At 40.5% G+C, this 27,286-nt stretch overlaps 1 protein-coding gene across 1 annotated transcript in view; it reads left to right on the top strand.

Moving 5' to 3' along the window:
* The first annotated feature begins 205 nt into the window (after nt 1-205).
* Nucleotides 206-27,286, top strand: part of ANKRD33B (ankyrin repeat domain 33B) — a 44,876-nt gene continuing 17,795 nt past the window's right edge. The window contains exon 1 of the mRNA XM_066545677.1: nt 206-637. Within this exon, the coding sequence (XP_066401774.1) occupies nt 206-637 (432 nt within the window). The remainder of the gene's footprint in view (nt 638-27,286) is intronic.

The raw sequence follows: 27,286 nt of genomic DNA, 5'->3' as shown, positions 1-27,286 counted from the left end.
GGGCCGGGCCGGGCCGGCGGCGGTGAGCGGCCCCCGCGGAGCCTCCCCTCAGGCGGCGGCATGCCCCGGCCCGGGGGGCGGCCGGGCTGCCACGGGGCCTCTCGCGGGAGGGGGCTGACCCTTGCGTGAGGGGGCAGCGGCCGCCGGGGCCGGCGAGGCAGAGCCGCGGCTGCCGGGCGCCCTGAGCGCCCCGCGGGGCCCCGGCATGGTGCTGCTGTCCGGGCACGGCGAGCAGCTGCCCGGGGAGCGCGTCTGCCCCGCGCCCGCCGCCGCCAAGGAGATGCCCGGCGCCGGGGCGGAGAGCAGCCCCGAGCAGGGGGCGGCGGAGGCTGCCGCCGAGGAGCCGGACGAAGAGGAGGAGAAGGAGGTGGAGGAGGAGGAGGATTGCGAGGAGTACGAGGACTTCTCCGAGCTGCCCGACACCTGCAGCATCGCTTCAGACGACTCCTTCTACCCTCCTAGGGGGCTGGACGACGACGACGAGGACATCTGGTCCCTGGAAGGGGACGAGCGCGACAGCCCCGAGGCGCTCAGCCTCTTCCGAGCCTGCTGCACCAACAACAGCATCGTGCTGAAGGCGCTCATCCGCCAGGGCCCCCAGGAGGAGGAGGTGCGGGAGGCCGACCGCAACCGCAGGGTGAGCACTGAGCATCCCGCGCCGCGCCCCCGCCGCCCCGGCAGCCCCGGCAGCCCGCACCCCGCCCGGGGCAGCGCGGCTCGGCTGCAACCGCCTCCGCCCCCAGCGCCGAGCGGAGCCGAGCCGGGGCAGCAGCCGTGCCGGGGCTGAGTGCCGCCCCTCCCGCTTCTGGGATGCTGCCCTGCAGCCCCGCGGGGGACGGGACCCCAGGCAGCGAGGGGCAGAGGTGGGTGTGACTTGCCAGCCCTGACTTAACGCCTTTGGCTAAGGAAGGGTCCGGTATTTGGAAGGAGACAGAGGTAGAGATTCCGGGTTTTCCCGCTATCAGTTTTGAATTGGGTCTTGTTTTCCCTCTGTTTATTGGGGACAGAGAGGGACATCGCTGGTAATGACTGTGTTCAGCATCAAAAAACCTTCCTCTTTTCTGGGCTGTTCATCCCTTGCAGTACTTTATGATATTCACCTTGAAATTTTGAACTGCTAGTAAATTTTTTTTCAGTTTTTTTTTCTTCTTCCTTTAGCTCCCCCAAAAACATAAGCTTGTTCCTGGTTCCTAGACTGCCAAGCAGGGTTCAGGGTATTCCTGTGTTAAAATCAGCATTTTTCAGAGTTCTCCTTGTATTTATTTCTTGCTGATAATCTATTTTTGGGGTTTGTATCGGTACAAGTTTTGTGGCTCTGTTTTTTCCTGTTACTCAGTTAATTGCAGAGACAGAAGTGTACTTCTCTAAATCGGAAGGTGAAAACTTGGGAAAGATTTTCTGGTTAATGAGTTTCTGAGACATTTGAACAGTGGTATAGAAGATTACCAATACTATAGTTTGTTTTAAACTTAAGAAGTTATTTTGCATAAAGAATCTGCAAAAACAATTCTGTGACTAATCCGTGACAGCAGTGTTATGAAAGGAAACCTGCGTTATTTTAATTGGGCAAGTAACTTGCATATTCTGGCAACATAAGTTGTCTTTGTGTCAAAAAAGAATGCCATGATTTGTGTTTGGTTCTGTCTGGAGAGGGGCTTTCCTTGTGGCTTAGATATATGTACTTCTAGGATTTTTCCTAAAAAAATCTTTACTTCTTCTCCAAAGGATTGATTTTAATACAGAATTTCAGTGATCAGACTTATTGTAAATTTCTTAAAAAGACAAAATATCATATTAACACAGCTGAGGGAGAAGCAACCTATGGTGTGAGGGTGGGAATGAGCAACACAGGACAGAAATAATTTACATCAACTCTTCTGCCCAGGCCAGGGTATGATGTGGTTATACTTTAGCTGGTAACATGTGAGATCCAGTTGTACATTGCAGGATATTTTGAATATCCTGCAGATACACCTATCCCATATATAAGTGCTGTGCCTGGGCAGGAGCCCCACCCCAGCCCTGACACTGTGAGGGGTTTGGGCTCCAGCCTCTGCTGAGGTCCATTGATTCAGTGTGTCTCAAGTGTGTGATGATGTGGGAGCTTTGGCCCCCCATACATGTGACATTAAGGGCCAAGTGCCCCAGAGCTGTCCCCTCTGAAAAGTGGCCTTCCTGCCCAGCAGAGGGCAAGAAGCTGCAGGAACCCTCCCTCTCAGGGCTGGGGTTCTGCAGACGTCAGTCAACAGGAATGACAAAGTTCAGCACAAGCATCAGCCCTCATCCTGCAACTGCTCTTCTGGCAAAGGTGATCAGATCAGGATTGTGAAAGCAGCAAAAATTCTCCTCTTTGGACAGCCTTCCCTTCACCATCCTCCTCCCAAAAACCAAATTGTTCGTTATCTCTTCAGCTTCAGAGAAAAGAGGCATAGTTTGAATCCAAAAGTTTATTCTCTTTGTTCATACTGTAAAAGCCCAAAACCCAACAAAGCAAAAAGATCATCTACTTAGGCAAATATTCAATTTGACCTGAAATTAAAAATTGGCATAAAATTCTGTTTTCTTCATTTTTTTTATGAATACAAAGGAAAAAGTTCTGGAATTCAGCAACTTGTGAAGCTACAGGAATGATGTGGTAGACATGAGTTCACTTCCTCTCTGCCTTCCTCACAGAGAGGAAGTGAAGAGCCCCAGTCACAGCAGTACAGAGCAGGACACTCGGTCTTTTCCAGGCAGATGTGAATGGGATGGGAGAAGTCTTTTGACTAGGAAGTGGAAACTTCAGGTGTGACTCCTGCTCAGGGGTATTGAGGCAAATTCTCATTATTTTGCAAAGGAAAATCACCTTTTTTAGAGAACTTTACCTAACAAATGGAAATTCAAATTCACACAGGCCTTTTATTGCCCTTTCTGTGGATTTTTTTTTCTCTTGAATTTCATTATAAATCATTTGATGTTATCCGTGAACAAGACAATTTTGCTTCCACAAAGTAACAGAACAATTTACACATACCTGTTGTTCTCATTAAGTTTTTTAGTTGCTGAAACTAAAACTATTATTGGCTTTAAGCATCTTCTTTTGCCAGGATAATGTTTGTCTACAATGTTATCTTGTATACATTTGTTAGAAAGCTCTATTTTTTTCTTATTTTTAAATTTTTTTTACCTTTCTTTTTTAACTTTTTTCTTTTTTTTTCTCCATGCTGTGAACAAATAAACTAGACTTTTGTTTCTTCTAAGTTTTAATTTCTTTTCCATGAGACAGGGCAGAGAATGAAGAATAACTTGCTTTTTGAGAAGTGGGGTGGTGAAGGGGAGGGCTGTCCATCTGAGGATATTAACTATTTTCACCATCCTGATCTGATAACCCCAGGTACGTAGGTACAGTAGTTTCATTTTCACAATTTCAAAATCAAGTTTTGTTCAAAACAGACAAAATAAGTAACAAGATATTGTAGTAAGACCACGATATATTTTGATTCTGAAAGTAAATAAAATCAGCTCACAAAATGTAACATGAAAAAACTTCCAAATGCCCTAAACTGGGCACAATGAGCCTACTTTGTTTTTAATAAGTTTTACCTTGTTCCTGAAGTGTAAGTGTATAAATTTAAGATGTAGAAGCAACTCTCCAGGAAATGCTGGGATCCAGAGGTACCCTTACTTATTTTGCTGCACCCTTTGTGCCAAAATACATCAATTGTCTCTTTAGAGTCAATTTGCCAAGCTTGGATAGTGCCTTTTTGTGACATTTCTCAGAAGCGTATTTTCCCCATAGTCTGTTTGTGAGCTGCAGAACCTCCTGCCAGGCACAAGTTTTCATTAAATCCACCTTCCTGCAGTAAACCAGACTCCACAACATCTGATTTATAAGTCACCACATGTAGCCTGAAGATCTGTACCTTCCCTGTCTTGTTTTCATTACTGTCAAGACAAAAGCAGTTTCTATATCATTGACTGCGGAGTATCCCCAAGTGGCTGATCCCCTCATCTTCTCTTGCACTGCTGTCTGTCCATGGAATTTTCAGAAAGACTGGTTTGGTACTGCTCATTTCCTCTCCTTGCCCAAACTAACACTGGAAATAATTATGACAGCATATAATATACTAATTTTACATCGTGCAGGGTGACCTCTAATGCTTCAGTGTTTGTTTGTTTATCCTAACAGTAAAGAGGGATTTGAAAATAGACAAGGGAAAATAAAATCATGGCATTGGTGAAATTTCCTGACCTGATTGACACCTTAGTATCACCTGGCTAATAGTGCTACTTTTCACCTTACCACATGGGGACTGATTCTCCTCCCTCACTTGCCAAATTTCTAGAATTTCAGATATTAAGTGATGTTAAAATGATGAGATAAAAATATCAAATTTTGCCTGGTGACCAGGATTATATCTATACTTAGAAAGACAGAGTTTCAAAATCTGGTGTTACCTAACTACAGAATACAAGAAAATTTAGAAATTTGCCATGACAATAGAGAAAGCATTAAGAGATGGGGGAGAGAGAAAAGAAGGCAAAGAACGTTCCTTTGCCAGACTGAAAATAATCACTGCAGCTGATCTGCAGAAAGGTTTTGTGTTGATCTTACATGTGATATAGCCCATATTAGCAAGAATATTCTGTTGTAGTTTTTCTCAGTTATTCTTTTTTTTTTTTCTGTCATTGCTCAATGAGTCTTTTGTCCAGTTCCATAGACAGCTATGGACATAACTGTGGGAATGTTTCTCTGATTGCAGCCTAGGCTTGTTTGTGCACTGTACCCTGTGAGTGAATGTTTTGGAATGGCATCACTCACCTGGTTTCCACGCTGGCTCCATGACAGTATCCAAGGCATCAGACCTGTCATGTTCTCCTTTCCTGGTGGTGCAGGCTGCTCCTCAGGCTCCGTGCTGCCGCAGTGAAACTGCTTTGGGAAACTCACACACTTTAGGGAGCATTGCCCTTCAGAATTTTTCTCAGAGCAATGCACAGTGAATCCTCCATGGAGCCGACACCTGAATTTGTCCTTGCCAAAGGGCTGGGCTTCTGAAATTGCAATTGGTTGTGAAGGACAGGGAGCCAGTGGTTCGATTCCCACTTTCTGGGTGAGGGAACTTTGTATTGGATTAGGCTTTTCTAAAAAGTCATGTATCACAAAAAGTGCCAGAGATTGTGTAACACTCCATTAACTCTCTTTATATATATATATATTTTTTTTTTTTTTTTTTATCTTCAGAATCTTAACTTGTAAAAATAAAAAATCAGGACTCTAACATTTTCTGGTAAGGAATGAAGTTCCCCCATCACATGTTGCTTTTCAGTTTTCATGGCACATAGCTAACCCAAGTTAACCCATGTCAGACAAAGGATTTTAAGAACATCATGTCCTACAGTGCTCAGAATATTTTTTCATTATTATTTTCATGGACAGCTTCAGTTCCTTCATATTATCTTATACAAAGCATTCTCATGGAAACAATTGTATTGAAACTTAACATCATGACACTAAACAATGAAAGGGAATTTTTTGGAGTGAAAGTACTTTTAAAAAGACAACAAAAGTAGTATAATTTAAATCCTTAAAAAAGTACAGAAATCCTCAAATGCAGTAAAAATGTCCCTGGAAATACATGTTTGTGCTTAAAAAGGAAGTGAGCAAAGAATTATAGATGTCAAAAAAGGGGGGAGTTCTTCAAGTAAAGTAATTACAGCTCAAGGTTAGCCATCAGAAAGGAATAGATAAAGCATGGAAAATATGAAGTGAGCTGGCTAAGAGGGAATTTGGTGAGCTAACCAGAGCATGAACCAGACTGATGCAGGTAGGCACTCAGAGGCATTATCAGAAGAGCGTGGGCAGGTTAGCTGTCTGCCTCCTCTTGTCTGTATTCATCTGCAGTGTTAGGTGACTAATGCCTATGTAAACCTGGCACAAAAAATAATCCTTTAGAATAACTTTACTGGAGAAAAAGTATGTGCACAGAACATAATTTCTATAGATTAAAGAGAACAATTAATAAAGACCCTGAGGGTGTGTAGAAATAAAGAATGGCAATGCAGGTCTTTAGTGCACTGCTGGAAATGCATGGCCAGAGCAGGCTGTGTCCTCCATGGAGCTGACAGGTAGTATGAAAAAATTTGTACTTAGTATCAAAAGCAGCATTAGCTAATTAGATGTAGGTCCTACTGGAATGGACAAATACAGATTTGGAGACCAGATGAGAAAGTTGTACAAGTTTAATCTACTTTCAAGTGATAGTTTCAGCTTCTAGAGAAACCAGATGAAGAGTAGCTTCCTTGAAGAATTTTGACAAATTGCTTAATGGGAAGTGTATGGAACAGAAGAGGTGTTTTTAGTCTGACAGTAGTACAGGATTAAAGGTCACATCAATCTTCTGTTCTGCTTTAAGCAACGTTTCATGTTAGTGTCTTAAATCAAGTGTGTGGCTTGCAGGGCTCCTCAGAGATGCAGGGATGATCCTGGTTACCCATCTGAGGACAAGTTGACTGCAGATATTTAAAAATGCAGCTGCATTTAAAATCCCATGATAACCTAACAAGACTGGTTGTCCTGGACAGCTTTTGTCAGTAATTTTGACAGACGTATAACGTGTTTTTAGCATAACACGTCCATAACACATGGGACTTTGGGATGCCTTACTGCCTTTTCCTAGAAAATAGTAGAGCTTTATTTCACTGTGCATAAATTGACGCTGCTAATGCCTTCAATCCATGAGGAAATTCAAATTTATGTTCTCATAGAAGAATTGCTCAAGAAGGAATATTGGCACTAATTTCCTTTTGTAAAGCTTCCAAAGATTCCTCAGGGAAAATTTATTGCAGAATCATAGGAAGTTGAAGCAGACAGCACTGCTACAGAACATCTGATTGCTCTGAAAAAATGGGTTTCTGTTGAGTTTCAGTAGCTTATAGGAGGTACTGGACTTCAAGTCTGCTGGGAAAGGAAGTGGTCCAAAAGCCCCAATATTCCCAAATTCTTCAGCTCCAAGCTAAGTGCCAGTAAGGCAACAGTGGTACCTCATTTTATCAAGGCTTTAGGTCTCAAGGCAAGGGCTCTGAGGAAGAAATAAAAAATGTTCCTGTCTCAGGCACCAGATTCAAAGCTGCCTGGTGGTGGAAGTGGTGATCTGGGCTCTTGGAGGGTCCCGAGTCAGTGTTGACAGATGGAAAGGCAGGGACAGGGATGTCAGCCCCTCATCAGGGAGTTCCCTTTTCAGAGGTGTGAGACTTGGTCATCTTTCACTCAGTCTGACTTGGTGCTGGGTTTCAGGGGACATTTCCAAAAGGGTTTTGAAAGAGGCATTAATGTTCCCTTTTGTGTGTGGCACAGAAACCTCTTGCCATCATCTTAATTTTAGTCACACAGTCTTGTGTTTATGCTTGGGAATATAAAATATGACAATAAATTGAAACTAAAAAAAGTTGAACAGGCAGTTCAAGCAATCAAAACATCTAATTGGATCTACTACTCAAGAAGAAATAGACAGCAAGATAAAACCCCCAAAACTCCATTATACATTTTGGAAAATGTCACTGTCTGACAGAGACCAACAAAAATCAGGTGTTTTACTGTAATACTTCTGTATTTTGGTGGTACTTCAACTTCACAGAGGAGTAGTAACTCTGGTATGACTTTACAGGTGTTGGTTGCTTCCCACCAGAGGACCCGAATGTACATCAAGTTTATGTAAAATTACATTTCATTAAAACACATTTTTATTCCTCTAAAGAGAAGTGATACATGGTCACTAACTAAAAACTAATGGTAGAGTTGCTAAAAACTGCCAGTAGATTTTTAAAAAATAGAATAGAAAATCTCTGGAGAATGTGAAAGCAATGAAGAATTCCCACAGGCCTTATTTAAGACAGGAGTTCACCTTTAATGTTTTCATAAATAAAGATTCTCTCAAGGTTACCCTTCTAAATTATTTTAAATATTATGCCACACTGGTTTGAATTTACCTGTTTTTGACTGTTCTTTAATTAAATACAAAAATGGAAACCCTCCAACCTGGGCTAGATATAATCCTGTATATAATCCTGATATAATCCTCAGTGAGTCACAAGAAGAAATAATCAAGTACCATAGAAAGAGGATTGTTGTCACAGTGTCTGTGGTTGCACATCTGGCAGTGAATTAGCAATTCAAATTGTATCCACTGTGGGAAAAACCCACTATGTGGAAATAGTTCCCATTTTTCAATTCTATTATTTTCTATCATGTCTGTTAAATTCCATGGGGAGCAATTTGAAAGCAAGATGATGCAAAATGGGAATGACTCACGGTTGGGCTTTTGTTGGTTCACACGTTTTGGATGTATAATGTTCTGAGCTTGATCCTGTAATATCCTCTCACATATGAGGGTTGGGGATTTTTTTGTCTTTTGCCTCTCAGTACATGAGGCCTCATCTTTGGGACAGCTTGTGTGTGGACAGACCAACTGCTGGCAACAAGAGATGCTGCCAGCAACCACCAGAGCTCAGAACTTGGCTCATGGAGAAGTTTTGAAGTTCTGTTTCTATTACTATAGGAGGGAAGCTTATGCAGAATCCATTGTTATTAGTTTTCTGAAGTTCAAAAGTAGCAGATAATGGGACATATTCAATCTGTTCATAAAAAGAGCCTTTCAGGCGGTATTTGGCTTCTTTTCTTTCTTTTTTCTTCTTTACAAAACCTAGATATCTTGCTATTTGGAGCTAAAGTAAGAAGGCTCAGCTCAACTGTTTAGCATTTGATTGAGAAACACAGGAAAGGTATCCATGTATTCATAAAAGTGTCTTTAAGTGTGGATGAAAGGAAAAGGAAGAGTTTTCTTTGAAAGGTGGTGTGGTACTTCTGTGTATCTGCAAGTATCATATGAGTTTGATAAAGGATCCAAGAGAAGGCAGAGTCAAAGCTCAGCTCCACAAAAGAGTTAATTTAAAATACTTTTCTTTCTACAGAGTTTTCTACAGATTTTCTCTAAAAAGAATGAAGTAGCAAGAACTTGTTAGACAAAGAATGTAGGATAACACATCTTGGCCAGTTCTGCAAAATTAAATACCACAAGTGTTAGTGAAATACCACAAACACTAATGCAATATAAGTGTTTAGACTTCAAACACTAAGGAAATATAAAAGCCCTTCTGAGCTAGTAAAAAATATAAACATAGTAGAGGAGTCTTCTGGTTACACTGAGACAAGCTGTAAATGCCTGGAAGCATGGAACAATGCCAGCCAGAGGAAACCTGTGTCTGGGAAGAAAAATGTTGTTTTCCCTGCTGTCCTACAGGCACTTTGCAGGCTCAGTGCTGTGTTAGGTGAGTCCTGTCTGCAGGGAAAACTGGACAGCATGACTGTATCAGAGACACTGCTCTGCCACACTGCTGCAGCTGAGCTCCTCATGCAGAGCTGCCAGCCTGGAATAAAACACACAGGGTTCCTGGAGGAACAGCCTGGCCAGTGGTTTGAGGGGGGAGTGAAACCATTCATGTCTGACAGGGAAGTAAAACAATTTCAAGGACTCTGGGAATTGAGTGAAAGCCTCTTTCTTGTACCCCAGGGACAGGGGCAATCTCCCAGGCAGAGACTGTCCCACAGCCTGCAAGCAGAGGCTGTGTGAAAGGGCTCAGGTGGTTCTGGGATCCCCCCTTAAGCTCTTGCCATCACCAGTCAATGGGACAGGCCAAGCTGTGCTGAGTCCTGCTGTCATTTATGTGGGGTGGGACTGAACCTTCCTTGCCACCTATTTATAGCTGTGCTTTCTTTTGTTTTACTGCACTGATGCTGTATGGTCTGCAGGAATTTTACAGTCCAGAAAATTCTTCCTCTTGTGAGGATGCAACAAGGATGCTCCAAGTGTGAGGATATCCATGAGCAGAACTGCCTATGGAATAGGAACTGGAACTGAGTACTTGATATATGCTAATCTTTTTAGTTCCTTGTTTGAATTAAAAGAATGTGTTTATTGAAGCCAGTTGTCTCAGTGCTATTACAATACTTATCTTCATAAAAGTTCCCATGAAGTGTGTAAGATTCTTTGCATATATGTGGATACATGAAGCAAATATTGAAATATTGAATACTCAAGTCAAACATTTTATAAGCAGTAAGTTTCTAAAGCACCTGAAACGAGATTGTGGTAGGGTGGGGGTCATTCTCTTTCTCACAAATAACAGGTGATAGGACAAGGGGAAATGGCCTCAGGTGGTGTCGGGGGAAGTTCAGGTTGGGTACTAAAAAAAATTTCTTCACCAAACAGTAGTTTAAAGGGGAATCTGTGTGAGGAGCTGCAGAAGTCACTTGGTTTTTTCAGCCTGGAGAAGGGGAGACTGAGAGGAGACCTCACTGCAGTTACAACTTTGTGAGAGGAAGAGGAGAGGCAGGCAGTGATCTCTGCTGTGTGGTAACAGTGACAGGACCCAGAGAATGGCCTGAAGCTGAGTCAGGGGAGGTTTAGGTTGGATATTAGAAAAGGGTTTTTCACCCAGAGGGTATCTGAGCACTGGGACAAGCTCCCCAGGAAAATGGTCATAGCACCAAATCTTACAGCGTTCAAGAAACATTTGGACAGTTGTCTGAGGCACAAGGTGTGATTCTTGGGGTGACCTGCCCAGGGCCAGGAGTTGGACTTTATGATCCTGATGGGTCCCTTCCAACCCAGCTTATTCTGCGTGTTTCTGTGTCATTCTGTGATTAAGTGTTGGAACAGGTTGTTCAGGGAAGCGGTGTAGTCACCACTCCTGCAAATGTTGAATAATGAGTAGATATGGCACTTCACAGTGTGGCTTAGTGAGCAAGGTGGCATTCCATTGAAGGCTGGATTTGATGATCTTGGATGTCTTTCCCAGCCTTATTGATTCTATGATTCTGATATCAGCAGCCCAGAACCAAAAAAAAAAAAGAAAAAAGAAAAAGAGATGGTGAAAAAAATGTCAACCTTTCTCTTAAAATTAATCACCCAAATTATTTTCTTCTAAGGCAAAAGATTATGAAATGTCTTTTACTTGCTATTGCCATTTTTTTCTCTCTGTGGGCGTTTTTAGCCTGACCTAGTTTATGCTTATTACAGTCAGCACAGCTGATTTGTGAGCAGAGGCTCCATTCACAGATGGGTGCAGGCAGAGCTGAGGTATTCAGGTATACATCTATGGCAATGTTCACAGATCACAAATGCATTTACCATCCTCTTGGGATGTGCAGTCAAATGAGGGAAAAAAAGCCTAACCTGGAGGTTTCAAGAAAGGTAATGCTGTTTCTCATATCTCACCACTCTCTTTTCTGCTGTTGTTAAAATTATGAAACTCCCCAGCTATCAGGTGTCAGCAGAAAGTGCTGTGATCCCTCTTTGGAGCTTCAGTACCTGATGCTAGATCAATAGGAACACCCTCCTGCAGTGGATGCACAGACAGTAACCACAGGAACAAACAGATCAACATTGCCAACTAAATGTCATAAATATGTGTGATATGGGTGAAGATACCACAGAGAGGAAGGGTTTTAAAAATCACAGGGGTTCCTTTAGTGTCAGTGGAAAGAAGAGTGACTCCAGGGTGGGCCAGGGCAGTACAGGAGCAGGAGCAGGGTGCCCAGCGCACAGGCACTGAACCACAGGGACACTCTCACCTTGCAGCTTCCAGCTCAGGTGCCAGCTGCTGTGTCTGCTGGGGCAGGAGACCATACCCTGCCTGACCTACTCACCAGGCCACATTCACAGATACTCACTAGTCATGTGCAAAGCCCCTTTGTTTACCTGCTGTGCATGTGTTACTGAGGGACATCTCCCCAGCAGAGTGAGCTGAGGGCTGGTGGCTTCAGGCTGGACTGCTTAGAGGGCAACACAGACATTCTGTCTGAACACTTGACAAGCTGGGTGTGCAGGGAAGCACAGTTCACAATCTTGTAATGAATATCCTTGGTGAGCTAGCCTACTGTCATTTATCTGTCGATCTGCAGAACTTGAAAATTTAGGTCAAACGTATCCAGACTCATGCTTTGAGATTTTATAAAAATAAATTAATTGTTTTGAGAATTAAAAAAGAAAAATCAGTGCTGTTTTTTCTGTAATGTAAAATAGTAACTGTAGTAATTGCAGTTGTGAGTTTAATGTGTGTATTGGCCCTTTTTTCTGTTTACTCCCTGCCATCCACAAAACATTCCTCTGGGGAAGAGGTTTTTAAAATAGTGCTTAGCTACCCTGTTTAGATTTTGAGAACTTGCCTAAAAATACTGTATTTTCCTCTTTCTCATGTAATTTCTATTTCTAGTACAGTGACTTCATCGGATGTGATTTATTACTAAATTGTTAGTGTGTATCCTAAAGGAACTAAGAACTAGAGCAAAGCCTGTACAGTTTGGCAGCTTATCAGTCACAGGGGAAAGGGCAAGTGAGCATTGTTCATGTGATGTAAACCCTTACAAAAACATTCAAATATTGTCAGCATTGCTTTCACAAACTTGCTTCTCTTCCCAGGGCTGTATCCTGCTATTTCCTTTCAGATTTTAAGGTCCTCAGGGAGTGGAATGATTCTACTTCATTACTGGTGGTACTGCAACCACTAATATTCCATAATACATGATTTTGAAGTCTACCTATATTGGCTGAGCTTTCAGGATTATTGCTACAAAGAAATATCAATTAGTATAACCATGTTATTTACAGAAATTCTACAGTAAATTAAAAATTAAAAAAACCAGTGTGAGACTTACAAATGTTAAGGAGAAGGTGATTTTTGGCTATAGGGTTTTGATACCAGTGTTAGTTAGAATCAGTTAATTGCAACTAGCCTTCATTTTGGATGTGCTACTGTTTGTTTCTTTCCAGAGATAGATTGAAGGAGTCAGACTCTGAAGGTAGCAGGAAACAGCCTGCCCATAATTTTCAGGTAAAAATGAAAAGACCAGATCTGGTCTTTAAAAGATTTCCCTATTACCAAGTAGCATTCTCTCATTTTGTGTCAGAGAAATAGAAAAATAACTCCAAACACTGAGAAAAACATTCAAAAATATTCTGCTACTGCTTCTAGATGTCTGAATACTGAGGGAGAGAAACATAAATTTTACCACTCTTCCACTGCTACTTTGTGGTCTCTTTAGCTAATAGAGATAATATAGTTCTCAGAAAATCTGGGATGAGAAATTGCAGTACTTTGCTAGTAACTGTAAACCCTCTAATCATTTCAGTTTCTACTCCTCAAATAAGAGAAAAGAAAACAAACCCCAAACAGTATCTTCTGAAGTCATGAGAAAGATGAACTGTTAATTGGAACGAGACCATATTTATTCTTTTTTTTTAAATTCAGTTTCTTTTCTTTTACATAAAAATTTGCCTTTCTCATTGATGTGAGTAAAGGAAGATCTTAGCAAACCTTCCTGTTGCTTTTACTACACTGCAGCTTTTCTACACAAATCTAAGTGACCCTGATTCCTATTGAACTATTAGTAAAAGCCAGTGGAAACTCACAACTTCACAGCCAACCTCCAGATCAAGGCATTTTGAAAGAGTGATGAAAATTTTAGTAGTAGTGAAAGGGGAAATCAGGAATTACTCAAGAAATTAATTATGTAGTCTCTGAAAAGATCTTAAGTCTAAGTCAACGTAAGGAATTTTTCCTACAGCAAATATTTAGGCCAGAGATCTATGATGCAGAAAGGCACATATTGATGAGGTTATTCATGCCATAAAAATGTAATATGAATGAAGATATACAGAAAGCAAAATACTGTAAAATCAATTTTCAAATCTGGGTGTACACGTTTTCCTTGCATGGAATTTAAAAAGAGAAGGAGATTATAAATTGTTAGTCTTCCAATAGAGGCAAGATCTTGATATTTCCTCCCTGTGCTTTCTAATAGTTAGCTGTGTAGGATAGGTTAGAACACACTTTTTTAAGGGTAAATGGGAGACATGACACTCCTGAATCAAAAATAGAAAGGATCATAACCTGTAAAAGAGTCTTTGAAGTCATTAAGGTACACGTGTCCTTCAGTTTACTGCTCTATGAGTCATTGCCTTTGTGCAGCAGATAAAATCTCATCTGACCTCTGTCTTCTAACTGAGGCATGGAAGGGGTTTTTGGCTCTCATTTGCTACAGCTGGGCAGAGCCTTCTGTACCAAGTGGAATGTTCTCTGTGGAATAAAGGGCTCAAAGGCTTTGAAGTCTACATAGTTAGAATATCATCTCTCACCTTTTCAGATCTTGCATTTCTTTGGCCAAAGAACAAGGTGGGAATCAGACCTAGGAAATGAGACGTTTAGCACTGGATGATAAATTGCATATTAGAGGAATTAAAAAAATGAAGAACAGAAAGTGTCACTCTCAGTGCCTCTGCTCCTAGAGGTTAGAGCTGAAGAACCTGCACCTTTGTAGACTTGGTGGTAAGGAAGGGGAGCATTTGTTGCTGCCAAACCCTGTGTCCATCCTAGGGCAAGAGAGGAGCAAGATTTGGCAGCAGACTGTGCTGCTGGTTTGCATCACAAGTTCCTGTGGCTGAGCTGCTCTAGTAGAGGACTCTGTCTAAGCAAACAGACTGGAAGGCTGAGGCTCCCTGGGGAGCTCTGCATGGAGCTGGGAGGTTTAATGGTGCTGAGATTTACTGTCCTCAGAACACGCATAGATGGATTTAAGGATGCTCCTTATCTGCTGGTGAAGGAGAGCAGCTAGTGCTCCACATTCTCAGTTGTGATGAAATGGAAACAAGTGCCAAAAACCCCAAATATCTGGGCATAATTTTCACCATTTAACATCTTAATTGTGGTTGTATTTAATTATCAATCAAATCTAGAAAAGTCAGTCTTCTGGTTTTGCCTCCATCTCCTCTAAAACTGCTTGGTTTGTTCTTGAGTATGGCTTGTGAGTGACTGCAAAATGGACAATGTTATTCTTTATGGAGTAGGTACATAGTGGGTTTTGTTCAGTGTAGTGCATGTAATTATGATGCACAGCTGAAAATTTATGTTGTCATACACTGCTAGTAAGAGAATACCAAATTTATAATCAAATAGTTAATTACCCCAGCATTTACTTTCTTCCTTTTAAATACAGAAATACCTCTTCATCACAGCTTTTTACTCTCATTATTCCTATTTACTGCTAACCACTCCATGCTTATCTAATGGTAAAAGAATTTCCTTTTCTATCACGCTCTTCATCATTATGAAATGTAAAAATTGCACAAATAGGAATGGATTCTTCTTTGCAGTACTTCTTCAAAGCAAGTGTGCTTCTTCTCATCTCTTAGGAAATTCCATAGCTTTGGAGTTGGGCACCACAAAAATGAAGAAAATTGTGTTTATAAGTCACCTCTACTATTTCAATGAACAAGTCAATGAACCAATCATTGCAGTTACAGATTCCTCGTGAGGGCGAGAGGAGGGGCAGGCACTGATCTCTTTTCTTTGGTGACCAGTGACAGGACCCATGGGAACGGCCTAAAACTGAGTCAGGGGAGGTTTAGGTTGGATATTAAATAGGTTCTTCACGCAGAGGGTGTTTGGGCACTGGGACAGGCTCCCCAGGGCAGTGGTCACAGCACAAAGCCTGACATATTTCAAGAAGCATTTGGACAATTGTCTCAGGCACAAGTATGACTCTTGGGGAGAGTGCTGTGTAGGGCCAGGAGCTGAACTCGATGTTCCTGATGGGTTCCTTCCAACCCAGCATGTTCTGTGTCATTCTGAGTTTTAGTTTCCACCTGTACACTGAAAATTTCCTATAAGCCAGCTATCTTTTCTTTGCTCCAGGGCCTGCAGCATTGTTCGAAGGTCCCACAGTGTGTTCAGATACTGCTCTCTTTAGTGAGCTGCTATCCAAAAAAATACCAACCTGCAGTCAAGCAAAGTCTTGACATAGCCAAAGACTCTTGTAATTCAGCTGCTGTGGTATACAGAGATCTGTCAAGCTCACTGCAAACTGCTCTGAGAAACCCCCATCAGATTGATACATGCTGGGATTTTTGTAGAGTGCTTCTTTTCAGCAAAAGCTATTCTTTTGTTGAGAAAGCTGTGTTAATGTCTACCATTTCTGCCATAGGTATAGGTCCCTAAATTAAAAAACAGACTGCTTATATGAATTCCTGGACTCCTGTTGTAGTAATATCTGTTTTACAGTTTATCTAAGTATTCTACAATTTTATGGAGTAGGAGAACTGTTTCTGGATTGCTTGACTGAAACTGTTTTATAAAGTATATGTATTGTATTAATGATTTATGTGTTTTAACAAGGGCAAGTGATCTCTAGAGATTCCAGCTATTTGAATATAAATGTGAAATTGCTTCTCCCTCTTTTTTCCCCAGATATTTAATTCTGCCTTCTTCAGATTCAATAGTATGTTAATGTTCAATTACTCCCTATGTTTCTTTATTATTTAGGTGAATGGGTGTATTCATTAGAAGATTAGGTTTTTAGATCCAAGAACAGAGGCAGAAGATCTTTCCTGCCTTTCATTGCATGGAGCTTGACTCTCAGCTGAGATAAACAGGGAGGTCACAGGCTCTACAGAAGAGGAAGGACTCACTCTGCTCTTGCCACCAGGCAAGGACATGCAGTACCAGCGTGTGCTGCATTTGCTTATTAAACTCTAATTGTAATACTGTAGTTAACTTGAGACAGATAAGATGGTGATGCTACTGTGGCCCACCTGGGTATTCCAAACATGATTTTTATCTTTCTTGAACTGTCTACTCACACCCTGATGCCTGTTACCTGTTACAGCTACAGTGAATCCTTATCTAGCCAACTGAGATAATAAAAGGGAAATTCAAAATGGGAATGCACACTTAAGAAAAAAAATGAAACCCAGTAGCAATCCCTTAGCCTGCTTTTGAACCACGTCATTCACAATTTTTAAAAAGTTGAGTATAAAAAACCAGAGAACTACTGGTTCACCATTTTTCAGGAAAAAATGTCCCTCTGGACAGATTGATTCCATGTCACAGTGCGTGCTTTCTCAAACAAAAACTGCCAGGCTGAGCCTCTTTCAGATTAATAAGGTGGATGAGCCTATTCCCTAAATACATCACTAAATTAATGTGAGGCTATTCACTAGAACTTGCAAGCCAGTAGCAGCAGCATTCTTGGTTTAGCCAAGTGCTAGTCTCTGATCTTACAAAACTGTAATTCTGCCTTTTCTTAAAATAGATGTATTTTTCACAGGGTGATGCTAAACCTTCAGGAAGGAGCCATTCCTTAATGAGAAGCCTGAGGCATGCTGGATTTCCTCGCCAGTGGCTGTGTGCAGCCTATCAGTTACTTTATTACTTAAATAGACAGGATTGTAGGTTTATGGGTTTTATAGTAGGAGTCCTTGCTCTCTAATCAGCCATGAACATTACAGAGCCAATGTTGTAGGCGTAAGTCACAAGAGCACAACCCTGTTTGCCCTTGACCAAAGAACATTTACATAAAAAATAGAGGTCTTACTGAAACACAGGTCATGTGTTCTGCTGTAATTTAAAATGTGATCACAGTCACCCGTGGTTCTAACAGCTATAAAAGATGAAAAAAATGAGAATAAAATTTATAGTGCTCGTGAACCCTGCATTACTGCACAATTGAATACTTTGTTTGAAGTTAGTGCTTTCACCCGGAAATTAAAATCTCCAGGATTTAGAAACTGTGAATTTTTCAAGATTGTGTTTAGAAAAATAGTTATTAGTGCCTCTTTTCTCTCTCTCCCTCTCCCTTTTTTTTTTTTCCTTCTTTTTATGGAGACTCAGTTTCAGTGCAGTTTGTGGAGTGCTACTAATAAGCCATGCATAGGTGGGAAAGAGCAAAAAACTTCCTGTGAAGTCAGGAACTGTGGTACTTTCCTCCAAGTTTCACACACCTGAATACTAGGAATAATACCTATAAAAATACATTTTTTTGCCTCCAGCATGGTCATCTGTGATATTCCACAGCAGCTGCATTCTGTAGAGTTGTAGGATTACAGGATTGCAACCTTTTAGGATCACAAGAGTTGACACTAATCCACCTATATAAAAATCCACTTTAGGTCTCTGAGTGAAAAACAGTCCCATCCATTCACCACAGATGCATCTGTTGCTCAAAACCACCTATTTTCTAATAAAAAGCAGGAGACTTTTTTTATATTTATAGACAAAAAAAAATCGTTTGCTTTTTTAGAGCTAGGGAAAGAAAAAGTGTGCATAAGGGGCATAAATCAGTGGAAAACTAGACTAGGTAAAACCAGAAGCATAACCGAGATGAAGGAAGCTTTTTCATTGTGGAAACCATAATGAAAAGGGCTTTTAAGAACCTGGACACTTTGACATCCAAAGAACCATTGTCACTTGCAGTAGTTGATGATAACCTGAAGAGGCAAGATAATGAGATCCCATCAGTGGGATCTTTGCTTGATAGAAATAAAATAGCAATGTTTGGTCCAGGTGGAGAATCCCTTTTATATCTACTAGTAATATTTCAACATACCGTTCTTTCTGTACATTAGTATTAACCTTGCATTTCCATGAACAACAAGGTTGTTGTTACCATGTTATCCTCTTGTTTGAAAAGAGGATTTTGGCTGTTGCTATGTGATAGCACATCCAGACAGAAGGATGTAAGGTGAATCCTATAGGGGAAATACTAATACACTCATCTGAGATACATGTGCCCTTCTGCTGTGCAAGGGCAGCTGCTCCCTTTGCCCTGTCTTTTTTTCACTGGGGAAGAAAGTTTGCCACATTTTCCTGGTCCATTCGTGTCAATTTCAGGATCAATAAGCTTATTATTAGAAGATCCAAAATCAGGAGGGAAGGTTATTATTAGAAGTGCTAGAGAAAAGGAAGCAATGAGGTTCAAGAGGTGGAGTACAGGATTAGTTGGGAAGAAGATACAATGAGGGAGTTATGTTTCCACTGATGCCATTATGAAACTCATTGTCAAATGGCACTCTAATATGGAGACTGGGCTTCTAGTGCTCTTACAACTTCTTTGGATCAAAGGGTGAGGAAATAGGCTGGCACTATTTTGTGCGGTATTACTGAATCATACAGCAGGTTGGGTTGGGTTGGAAGGGAGTTTAAAACTCATCTAGTTTTTTTTACTCGCCTCATTATGCAGCACTGTGTGTAGTGTGTGCTCAGTTCCCCTCTTTGGAGTCATAAGGAGGGTGTACAGTTTCTCTTCTTGAGAGAATAGGGCCTCTGCAAGGAAGAGATTTCACCCTCATGGGTATTTTACTTCATCAAGATGGTTTTCTTCTGAGGAAAAAAGAGCTTTCAGGTTTAAGGCTTTTGTTTGTTTGTTTTTTGGGTTTTTTAGTTGGTTGGGGTTTTGGGTTTGTTTTTCCCCCGTGTCAGATTAGCCACTGATGGACAGAATTGCTCCTGGGCTCTTTCATTACAAGGTTTGGGTCTGGTGCAATTTCACAGAAGAACAGTTGCAAAATGAATTTACAGAAGTTGGAAGAAAACTTGGGAAACTTCTTGGGAAGGTCTTTCCTAAACAAAACTACAGTACCTTACTGCCACAAGAGGGTGCTTGCAAGCTCATGACTGGTCATTTCAGAGCCTTTCACAGTGAAAATGTTCTGGGGGCTTTAAAATATTCTTTACAGAAGAGACAGATTAGATACAGTGATAGATTCTGATGGTGTGAAAGGTTGTACATTCATCTTTTGCTCGGTGTCAAGTTAAAATTTATCTTTATGAAGATTTTGTGAGAGGTCTCCTGAAAAAAGCCCTATGCATTCAAACACTCTATTAAGCTTCTTGCAACAGATCTCAACTACAACCTGCCTGCATCTGACAGAACATAACAAAAAGGAAAATGCATCTATTAAACACAGAGAGGAGTTGAATCATATGCTTTAAAGCCAAAGGGAGCTCTTTTTGACAGAGTTATGTCAGTGCACACAATGCATTTCACATGGCTTCTGAAAGCCCTACAAAATGCTTTTTAAATGATGTAAACTCTCCTTTTCATCCTAAGTGTGTATGAAGGTGTACATATATTTAAAGGCAAGGAGAGAAGTTGACAGCAGAGTTTGTCAGGCACAGGAGCTAAAGTTCACATCTAAACTTGTTTCTGAATATTCCCAGAGGTCTTGTGTGCTGAGAGAGTGCACTGCATACAGGTCACACCAGGTTTGGTTATGCTGCTAGATGATCCAGCTTTGACAATAATTTTGTTTTCCTTTCAGGAGGTTTGTCTTTCTGAAAACAGAGTAAACAAAATCCTTCAGTGATAGAATTCATGGGAAGGCTACAATTTTGATGTCGGATTTTGAAGTAATCTGGCAATTGAGAGACTCTCCAAAATGTTTTACATATAATTATATCCACAAAAGGTACAGTTTGAGCTTTATTACAAACACTCTTTCTTCCAGTGATGCCCAAACCCACTGCAGCTCTGTGCAGCAAATAGACAAAGCAGCAGGAGATCCCAGCCTCAGGTGTCCTCAGGAGGAAGCAGTCAGCACTTTCTTGCTTTGAATCTATCAGTAGCTGGAAACAGCTGTTCCAAGCAAAGCACAGTAAGGTACTGTTCATTTAAGCACCCAGAAATACATTACCCTTGTGCACAGAATGGTTTCCAGCCATTGGGAGCCTTTGTGAACGTTGCATATCAAGCCAGTGAAAGAAAAAGAAAAGAAATTAAAATCCACTCACCATTTGCTGTAGCAGGACCCTGATGCTGGAAGGAGTCCACCACATTGCCTCCCCAGCCCTCTGCAGTGAATGGTTTGAGTTGCTAATGTTCAAAGCACCTTGAAGTAAAGGCATGGGATTTGTGGTAGAAATACCTTCAGGGTTTATATCAGGATCCCCTCATTAAATAAATTACAGAATCACAGAATGTTTTGGGTTTGAAGATGCCTTAAAGATCATTTGGTTCCCACCCCTCTGCAATGGGCAGGGACACCTTCCACTAGACCAGGTTGCTCAGGGCCCATCCAACTTGGCCTTAAATAAACACTGCCAGGGATGGGGCATCCACAGCTTCTCTGGGCAGCCTGCTCCAGTGCCCCACCACCCTCATAGTACATCATTTACATTCTTTTCTGAAGCCAGACCTCTTGCTTTTTGTAAAGCAGAATGTCCTGTTTAGCACACATGCCAGAACATAGAGGACTTTATAAATTGGGCTGCTGTGGGTCTTGTGTTACTACCACCAACACTGAAATCTCAGCACTAATATTTGACAGTACTAGCACTTGTTATTATGTGCAGTACAAACAGGTAAGCTAGGATTAGTAAAGGCTGCATTATTTATCAGGGATTATTGCTATTTATTAGTTGTACCCAACATGACAGTCAAATAAAATTAAAATATGAAATTTAATCTAATAAAATTTGCGTTGCTTCCCCTACCATTTTCCCACACTACTTTCTGTTCTTTGCAGTCAGGCACCTCATAAACAGAGCAGAGAACTCTTTCTCAAAAATGGAATTCTGGGCTGTTTTGCCATGTTATTGAATCCTTATACAACTTCCTTTTATCTTATGTATAATGATGGTAAGCTCCACTAGATGACCTGTCAGTTCATTTGAAGGATAAGCTATTTGTATTAAACACTATTTCCCTAAAGTTTCCTTCCTTAGTCCTTCTCTAAATTATGCCTTGTTTAGTTCTGCTGTGACCAGAGATCTTGCATACATTGCAAAGCTTTATTTTGGACTGATTGCACACATCAAATATCACTCTGCGGGAAAATGATCCCAGTTTCCTCTCTTTTCATGTAAACTTCTTGATTCTGTATGTTGCTTTGTTGCACGTCATTCGGCTGTGACTAGCAAAGGAACTTCTTCCTGCTGAAATTTCAGATTGATGAGTAGATTCCTAATCCTTTCCCATCTGTCACTGAAAATTTTAACAAAATTGGTGTTGAGCACGAATGTGTGTCTCTGCTAACATCTTGAGCAGTTTTTATTTTTTTTAAAATATGTGTTAATGGAATCACATATTTTAAATATATTAATATATATATTAAATAACCTAACCTATATTAAATAACCTAACTCGTGCATCTCAACGTTAAAACATGCCCAAGCTACTTGTGGCTGCTGCTGCTGGTTCATGTTCAGCTCCAGCTGAGGTTCAGAGGAAAGAGCAGCAAAAGATTTTTCACATGATAACATAGATCTAGTTGCTGCTGTTTCAAGAAGTGTCATCAAGTGCCTTCATAAGATAGAGGAAAACAGCTGGCAATGCAGCCCAGGTCTCCTGCCACTCAGTCAGCACAGCAACCCTTGGCCCATATTTTTTCTGCAGGGTTGTTCCCACTGTTAGATGTAATCCTGAGTGTCCTCTGCTTCTGGCCTGCTTCTGCCATGGAAATGATTGTCCAGAGGATGTGATACAGCCAGGAACAAAGCAGCCCTTTTCTCTGGTGATGGGGAGAGGAGGTGCTGGCCACCACAGGCTGCTGGTCAGGTTGTACAGTCCAAAAATAACTTCTGTGCTTCATCACCCCCCAGGCCCCTGGACATGGTGTGATTTTGGGTGAGATGTGGCAGTGTGTAGGGTGGGAGGTGGTGGCAGATGGAGCAGATAAAGAAGTGTGAGAGAGAAGTCACCCTGCACAGCTCCTGGAGCATCCCTGGGGTGCAGGATGAGGTGTGGGGCTCCCGAACACCCGGGTGTTGTCTTAGCTGGACTTTGCCTCATGGGAAGATTAGAACTGCCTGCAGGAGCAAGGAGGAAAGAAAGATCACTATTTTTGGTGTAATGCTCCTGTTCTCCTCCCATCAGGCTTCCCATGGGCTGAAGATCATCTCTTCAGCTGTCCTCTCCCCCAGACTTTGGTCAAGAAAGCTGTGTCAAAAGGCAGCCAGATGTCTGGTGTTGGGATACATGGGGCAGTGCAGGAGCTGAGCACACGTTCCAGCCTCCTGTGGAACAATGCACAACCCTTAGGTCCCCATCAGCTCATGGGGTTTAAATTTCCTACTGAATTATTTGCTTTTATTATGTATCTTGATATTATAAAAAAAAAAAAAATAGAGAAGGGTTAATATCTCATAAGCATCTCTCAGAATTGCCACGTATTTCTTATATATCCCACCCACTGGAATATCTCTGACTACTCAGCATGTATTTATTTGCCTTGTAAGTCCCTTATGGCTCTTAGCAGTTACTTCTGGTTTCTGCCAGCTGCTTGCATCACCAGTGTTGCTGAAACTAATTCAGATGACGTACATGTTAGTAAATAAGGAAAATCCCACTATTTTTATTACCTTTTCCTGTTGTCTGCTTTATTACACAAGTGGCACGGGTTCTCTTTGTTGTGTAATGCAAGCTTTTGCAGGCATAGTAAAACGAACTTTCCTGGCACTATTTTTAGAGGTGATCATGGGGATTTGGATTAGAATAGATTAAGTAAGGATTTCTGCAGAGATGATACATATACCTTTCCTTAAAGACATGTGGCCTGACTGATTGAAGAGGTGCTTATGGAAGAAGTGAAGCTGAACACATCCCAAAAATTGGAGCAGAAAAATGATGGGTCATCGTCTCTGTGTCCACGGACTGTGTTTTTATGTAGTGGAGCACGGTCCATACTGGGGAATGGATCTGTAAATGCTCATAACTCTTCAAAGCAAAGGTGGCAATTTTGTGCCTTCAGTATTGAAGCACTGGCAGGGGCAGTGCCATTTGAACTCGATTTTGGATGCAGGATTAGGCTTTGGGCTACTCTGTTCCTCTGCAGAGCAGGCAGAGAGTTTTCCACACTGACGCTTGGACCCCCTTTTGTACTTCTCTGATCACTTTCCCTGGCAAAATTAACCTCTCCCCCCTTTCCCCCTCCAGACATGTGGAGTTTTCATCAAGCAACCGTTGGACAAAACTTATTTAATTTTCCAGTTCTTTTTTTTTTGTCACTTTCCCAATACAAATGTGCATGTGGCTAAGCTGTTGCAGTCCTTTCTTTAAAAGGTCAGCCTAAATTATTTTCTGCAGATAATTTTAGGGCTTATGTGCTTGATGGATTTCTGTAGCACATAAACACCACTTCTCGAGGGACTGATGACCTGAATAATTACCTCGTCTCTGTCGCTGTTGAAATAATCAACCTAAACCTAAATATAAAACAAGCTCAAGCCACTTCTGAAGTTTTCTCAGATTGCCATTTTTATACTGGAAGGCTTTGTGCATTATACAAAAATTAATATGTAGCAGATCATGGTGCTCAGAGCTACATTTTGCTCTTTTTTATTACAACATAAATGTAGAATCTCTGTTAGAGTGAAGTTTCACACAATTGCAGAGCTTTTAGTGGAGATCAGAATTATCAGAATTACCTTGAAATGATTTTGGGAGATTTGCTTTGAAATACTTGACCTGATTTTAATTTTGTTTTTTCTTCGTACAAGAGTTATGGTTATATATATATATAATTCTGTTATCGTATGAGTTTTGTATAAGACAAAATATTAAACACATGAATTATTATTTTCATAACACATGAATTATTATTTTTATGAATCAACAAGAAAATGCTTCAACACAACTTTTTATTCCTTTATTCTTTTTTATTATTTCATTTCTACTACTTTTAATATTTTTAAATAACTTGTTTTTAACTTACACTTAATTTTTATTGTTGTCCTTGCATGTGATTATGGATTACAATGAATCATTATCTCATTTAATTCAATTACATGAGGTTTTAATCACTGCTAGTATACTAGGCTTGCAGAATTGTCATTAGTACTTACAGATGTATGCAAAGCAAACTGGACAGTTGTTTATCACAATGCTTGTGGAGAGCAATGTGTAATACCAATTTAGCCTTTTGCCAGACTTGTTTTGTGTGGGGTAATTGGCAAAAAACTATAATAAGCTGTTTTCATTCTCAGCATCTTGGTGGAAAATAAGTTGCCTGAAGAGAACTTTAAAAAAGCTAAATTAATTGCATGCTGTATGTGATTTGCTTGTTATTCAGCTTGAGTTCAATATTGATCCTTGAGTATTTCTTGTGATCCCTATTATATGTAATGATCTAGCGTACAAATAGCCCTACATCAGTAATTTTGTCATAATATCTGATTTATAAAATTGTCTCTTGAGATATCCATTACCTCACTTAATCAGACATGTTATTATGTCATTAGCCAACACAGCTGATCAAAACAGAGTTTATTTTCATAGTGGCAGCACTATTCCAGTCCTGCATGAAATCAAAGGCACATGGAGAATTATAATTTTAAACAGAATCAGAAGATTCACTGCTTGAGGAAGGTGTTGCAACATCTGAATAACTTCAGGTACTCCAATGCCTGTTATGTTAATTTGTGTACTGTGAGAAGAAAATAAGAAAAGTAGTTATACTTTATTTAGAATATATGAAAAACAAGTATTTTATCTGAGACTGTTTTGTCATATATTCTAAATATTTTAAATTTTGCTGACACTTCAAAACAAAGGGGGATGTTTCAAAACTGTGCTGGTTACACAAAAAGTCAGATATATCATATACTACAGAAAAACTGTGGGAAAGCTGCGTGTAATGCCAAATATTTCCCAGAGAAAAGATAGAGCCCCCAACACCTGGAAGTATTGTGGCTTCTACTTGGAAAAAACCCATTCCTGAGCTGACTTTCCACCTCCCCTTCTGTGGAAAAACAGTAAATGTTAATGTAGTTGGTGTGATGGATGGCTCACGTTTTCTTGTTTGTCACACAGGGCCTGTGCATGGTATTTAAAAAATGAAATAGGATCAGTTGCAAACCTTGTTTCATATTTTAAGTCTCTTATGCACAGAGGATCTGTTTCATTGGTCTGGGAGAATGATGGGCAACAACCCTGGCCACTGATCGGGAGAGAGCAAGGCAGATAACAGAGTATCCTTGAAAAGCAAGGATGCTGTGCTTGCACTTTGTGACATATGTACAGTTACACTAATAATTGATGTGTATTACTATATATTAATGGGAATAGTTTGAGTTTTATTATTATTTAAAATATGTGGTGTTTGAGGACGTGCAGAAGGGAGAGGGGTAAGGATGCTGTTGAAGGAGAAAAGTCCTCTTAGGCAGAGAATATTCTTTAAAGAATTATTAATCTTTCTTTCTCCTAAAGCCTTCACAAGTAGTGGTTACTTCTGAGAATGGATCTTACTGACAAAAATAATGGTAAGATTCAATTTAAAAAATACTTTTTTTTCCATGTATACTGACCATTTCATAGTTGCACTGTGGCATTTCTTATAAGGAGCAGAATAATGGATGCCTTTGGTAGAATATTAATGTCATCTCTCTTCTCAGGGTAACCAGATTGTTCAGGTCCAGTATTTTCTAACTAAAACTCATTTATTTTAGATTTTGAAAAGACATTAATTTCACAGCTGTATTTTCCTGCACACTGCTGTGATAAAGGCTACTGCTTTATTGATCTCTTCAAAAGGCAATTTGCTGGAGGTGATTTTGTATCACTTATTAATTGAGAGTATTGAAGGAGTTTTTAATATATGGAAGTATTTATTGGTATATGAATTTAAAGATTCTAGACTAAGTCACTTTGTTAGTGACTGATTTCACATGCTGGCTGATGTGTTTGTACTAGCTTTCAGCAAGCAGAATAAAGACAGGGTCGGAAATGGATGCAAAGGAAAAAAAATAGAAAAAAAGAAAAGCAACCTGATAACACAAATTATCATTTGATAACACAAATGATACCTACGTATCATTTCACAAGGATTTGGGAAATAACCATCAAATCCAGTAGTTTATTGCAACTTTCATCATAAAGCTGCAGCCTCCTGCACCCCCTTTCAGCATCTGACATGTTTGGAAGGGTTATGCAAAGGAAAGCAGTCCCTCAGCAAGCATTCTATCTCACCCGCCTCCCACAGAACTGAAAAAGGGGTGAAAAAAACCACATCAGCTTTACAGAAGGGATTTGTTTTTATTTTCTCATGCCATAGCTTGTTTTGCTTCTCAACCAGGGACTGCTATGTGTACACTCCACCGAATATTGGGTTATTGGGTTCTCACACTCTTATCAGGCCCACTTCAGATTTGTAAAACTGTTCTTCAAGGATGATTTTCTGTGCTACTGCATCATGTAATCCCTCAGAAAGCTCCTGCTCTCTCTTGCCTTTCTTTATCCTTAAGCAAGCAGTCTTTGATAGCATCTTTGGAAAATAAACTTTAGAAAATGTTGACACCTACGTAATCCTTCTGGTTTTTAAACACAGAATGGTGAGTGAGTTTGATTGATTTGAAGATAATTTGTGTCTTGTATCTGCTGAAATCAGAATGCCAGTGTTAGATGTATTAGTTACTATCTGTCCACTAAAGTAGGACAAAATCCCTCCATACTGTAATGGAAAAACCTCTTGCAAAAAAAAAAACC

This window comes from Molothrus aeneus, chromosome 1 (genome assembly GCF_037042795.1).
Source record: "Molothrus aeneus isolate 106 chromosome 1, BPBGC_Maene_1.0, whole genome shotgun sequence".
NCBI lineage: Eukaryota > Metazoa > Chordata > Aves > Passeriformes > Icteridae > Molothrus > Molothrus aeneus.
The sequence above is the reverse complement of the archived record's forward strand: the minus strand, read 5'-3'. Positions and strand labels throughout refer to the sequence as shown.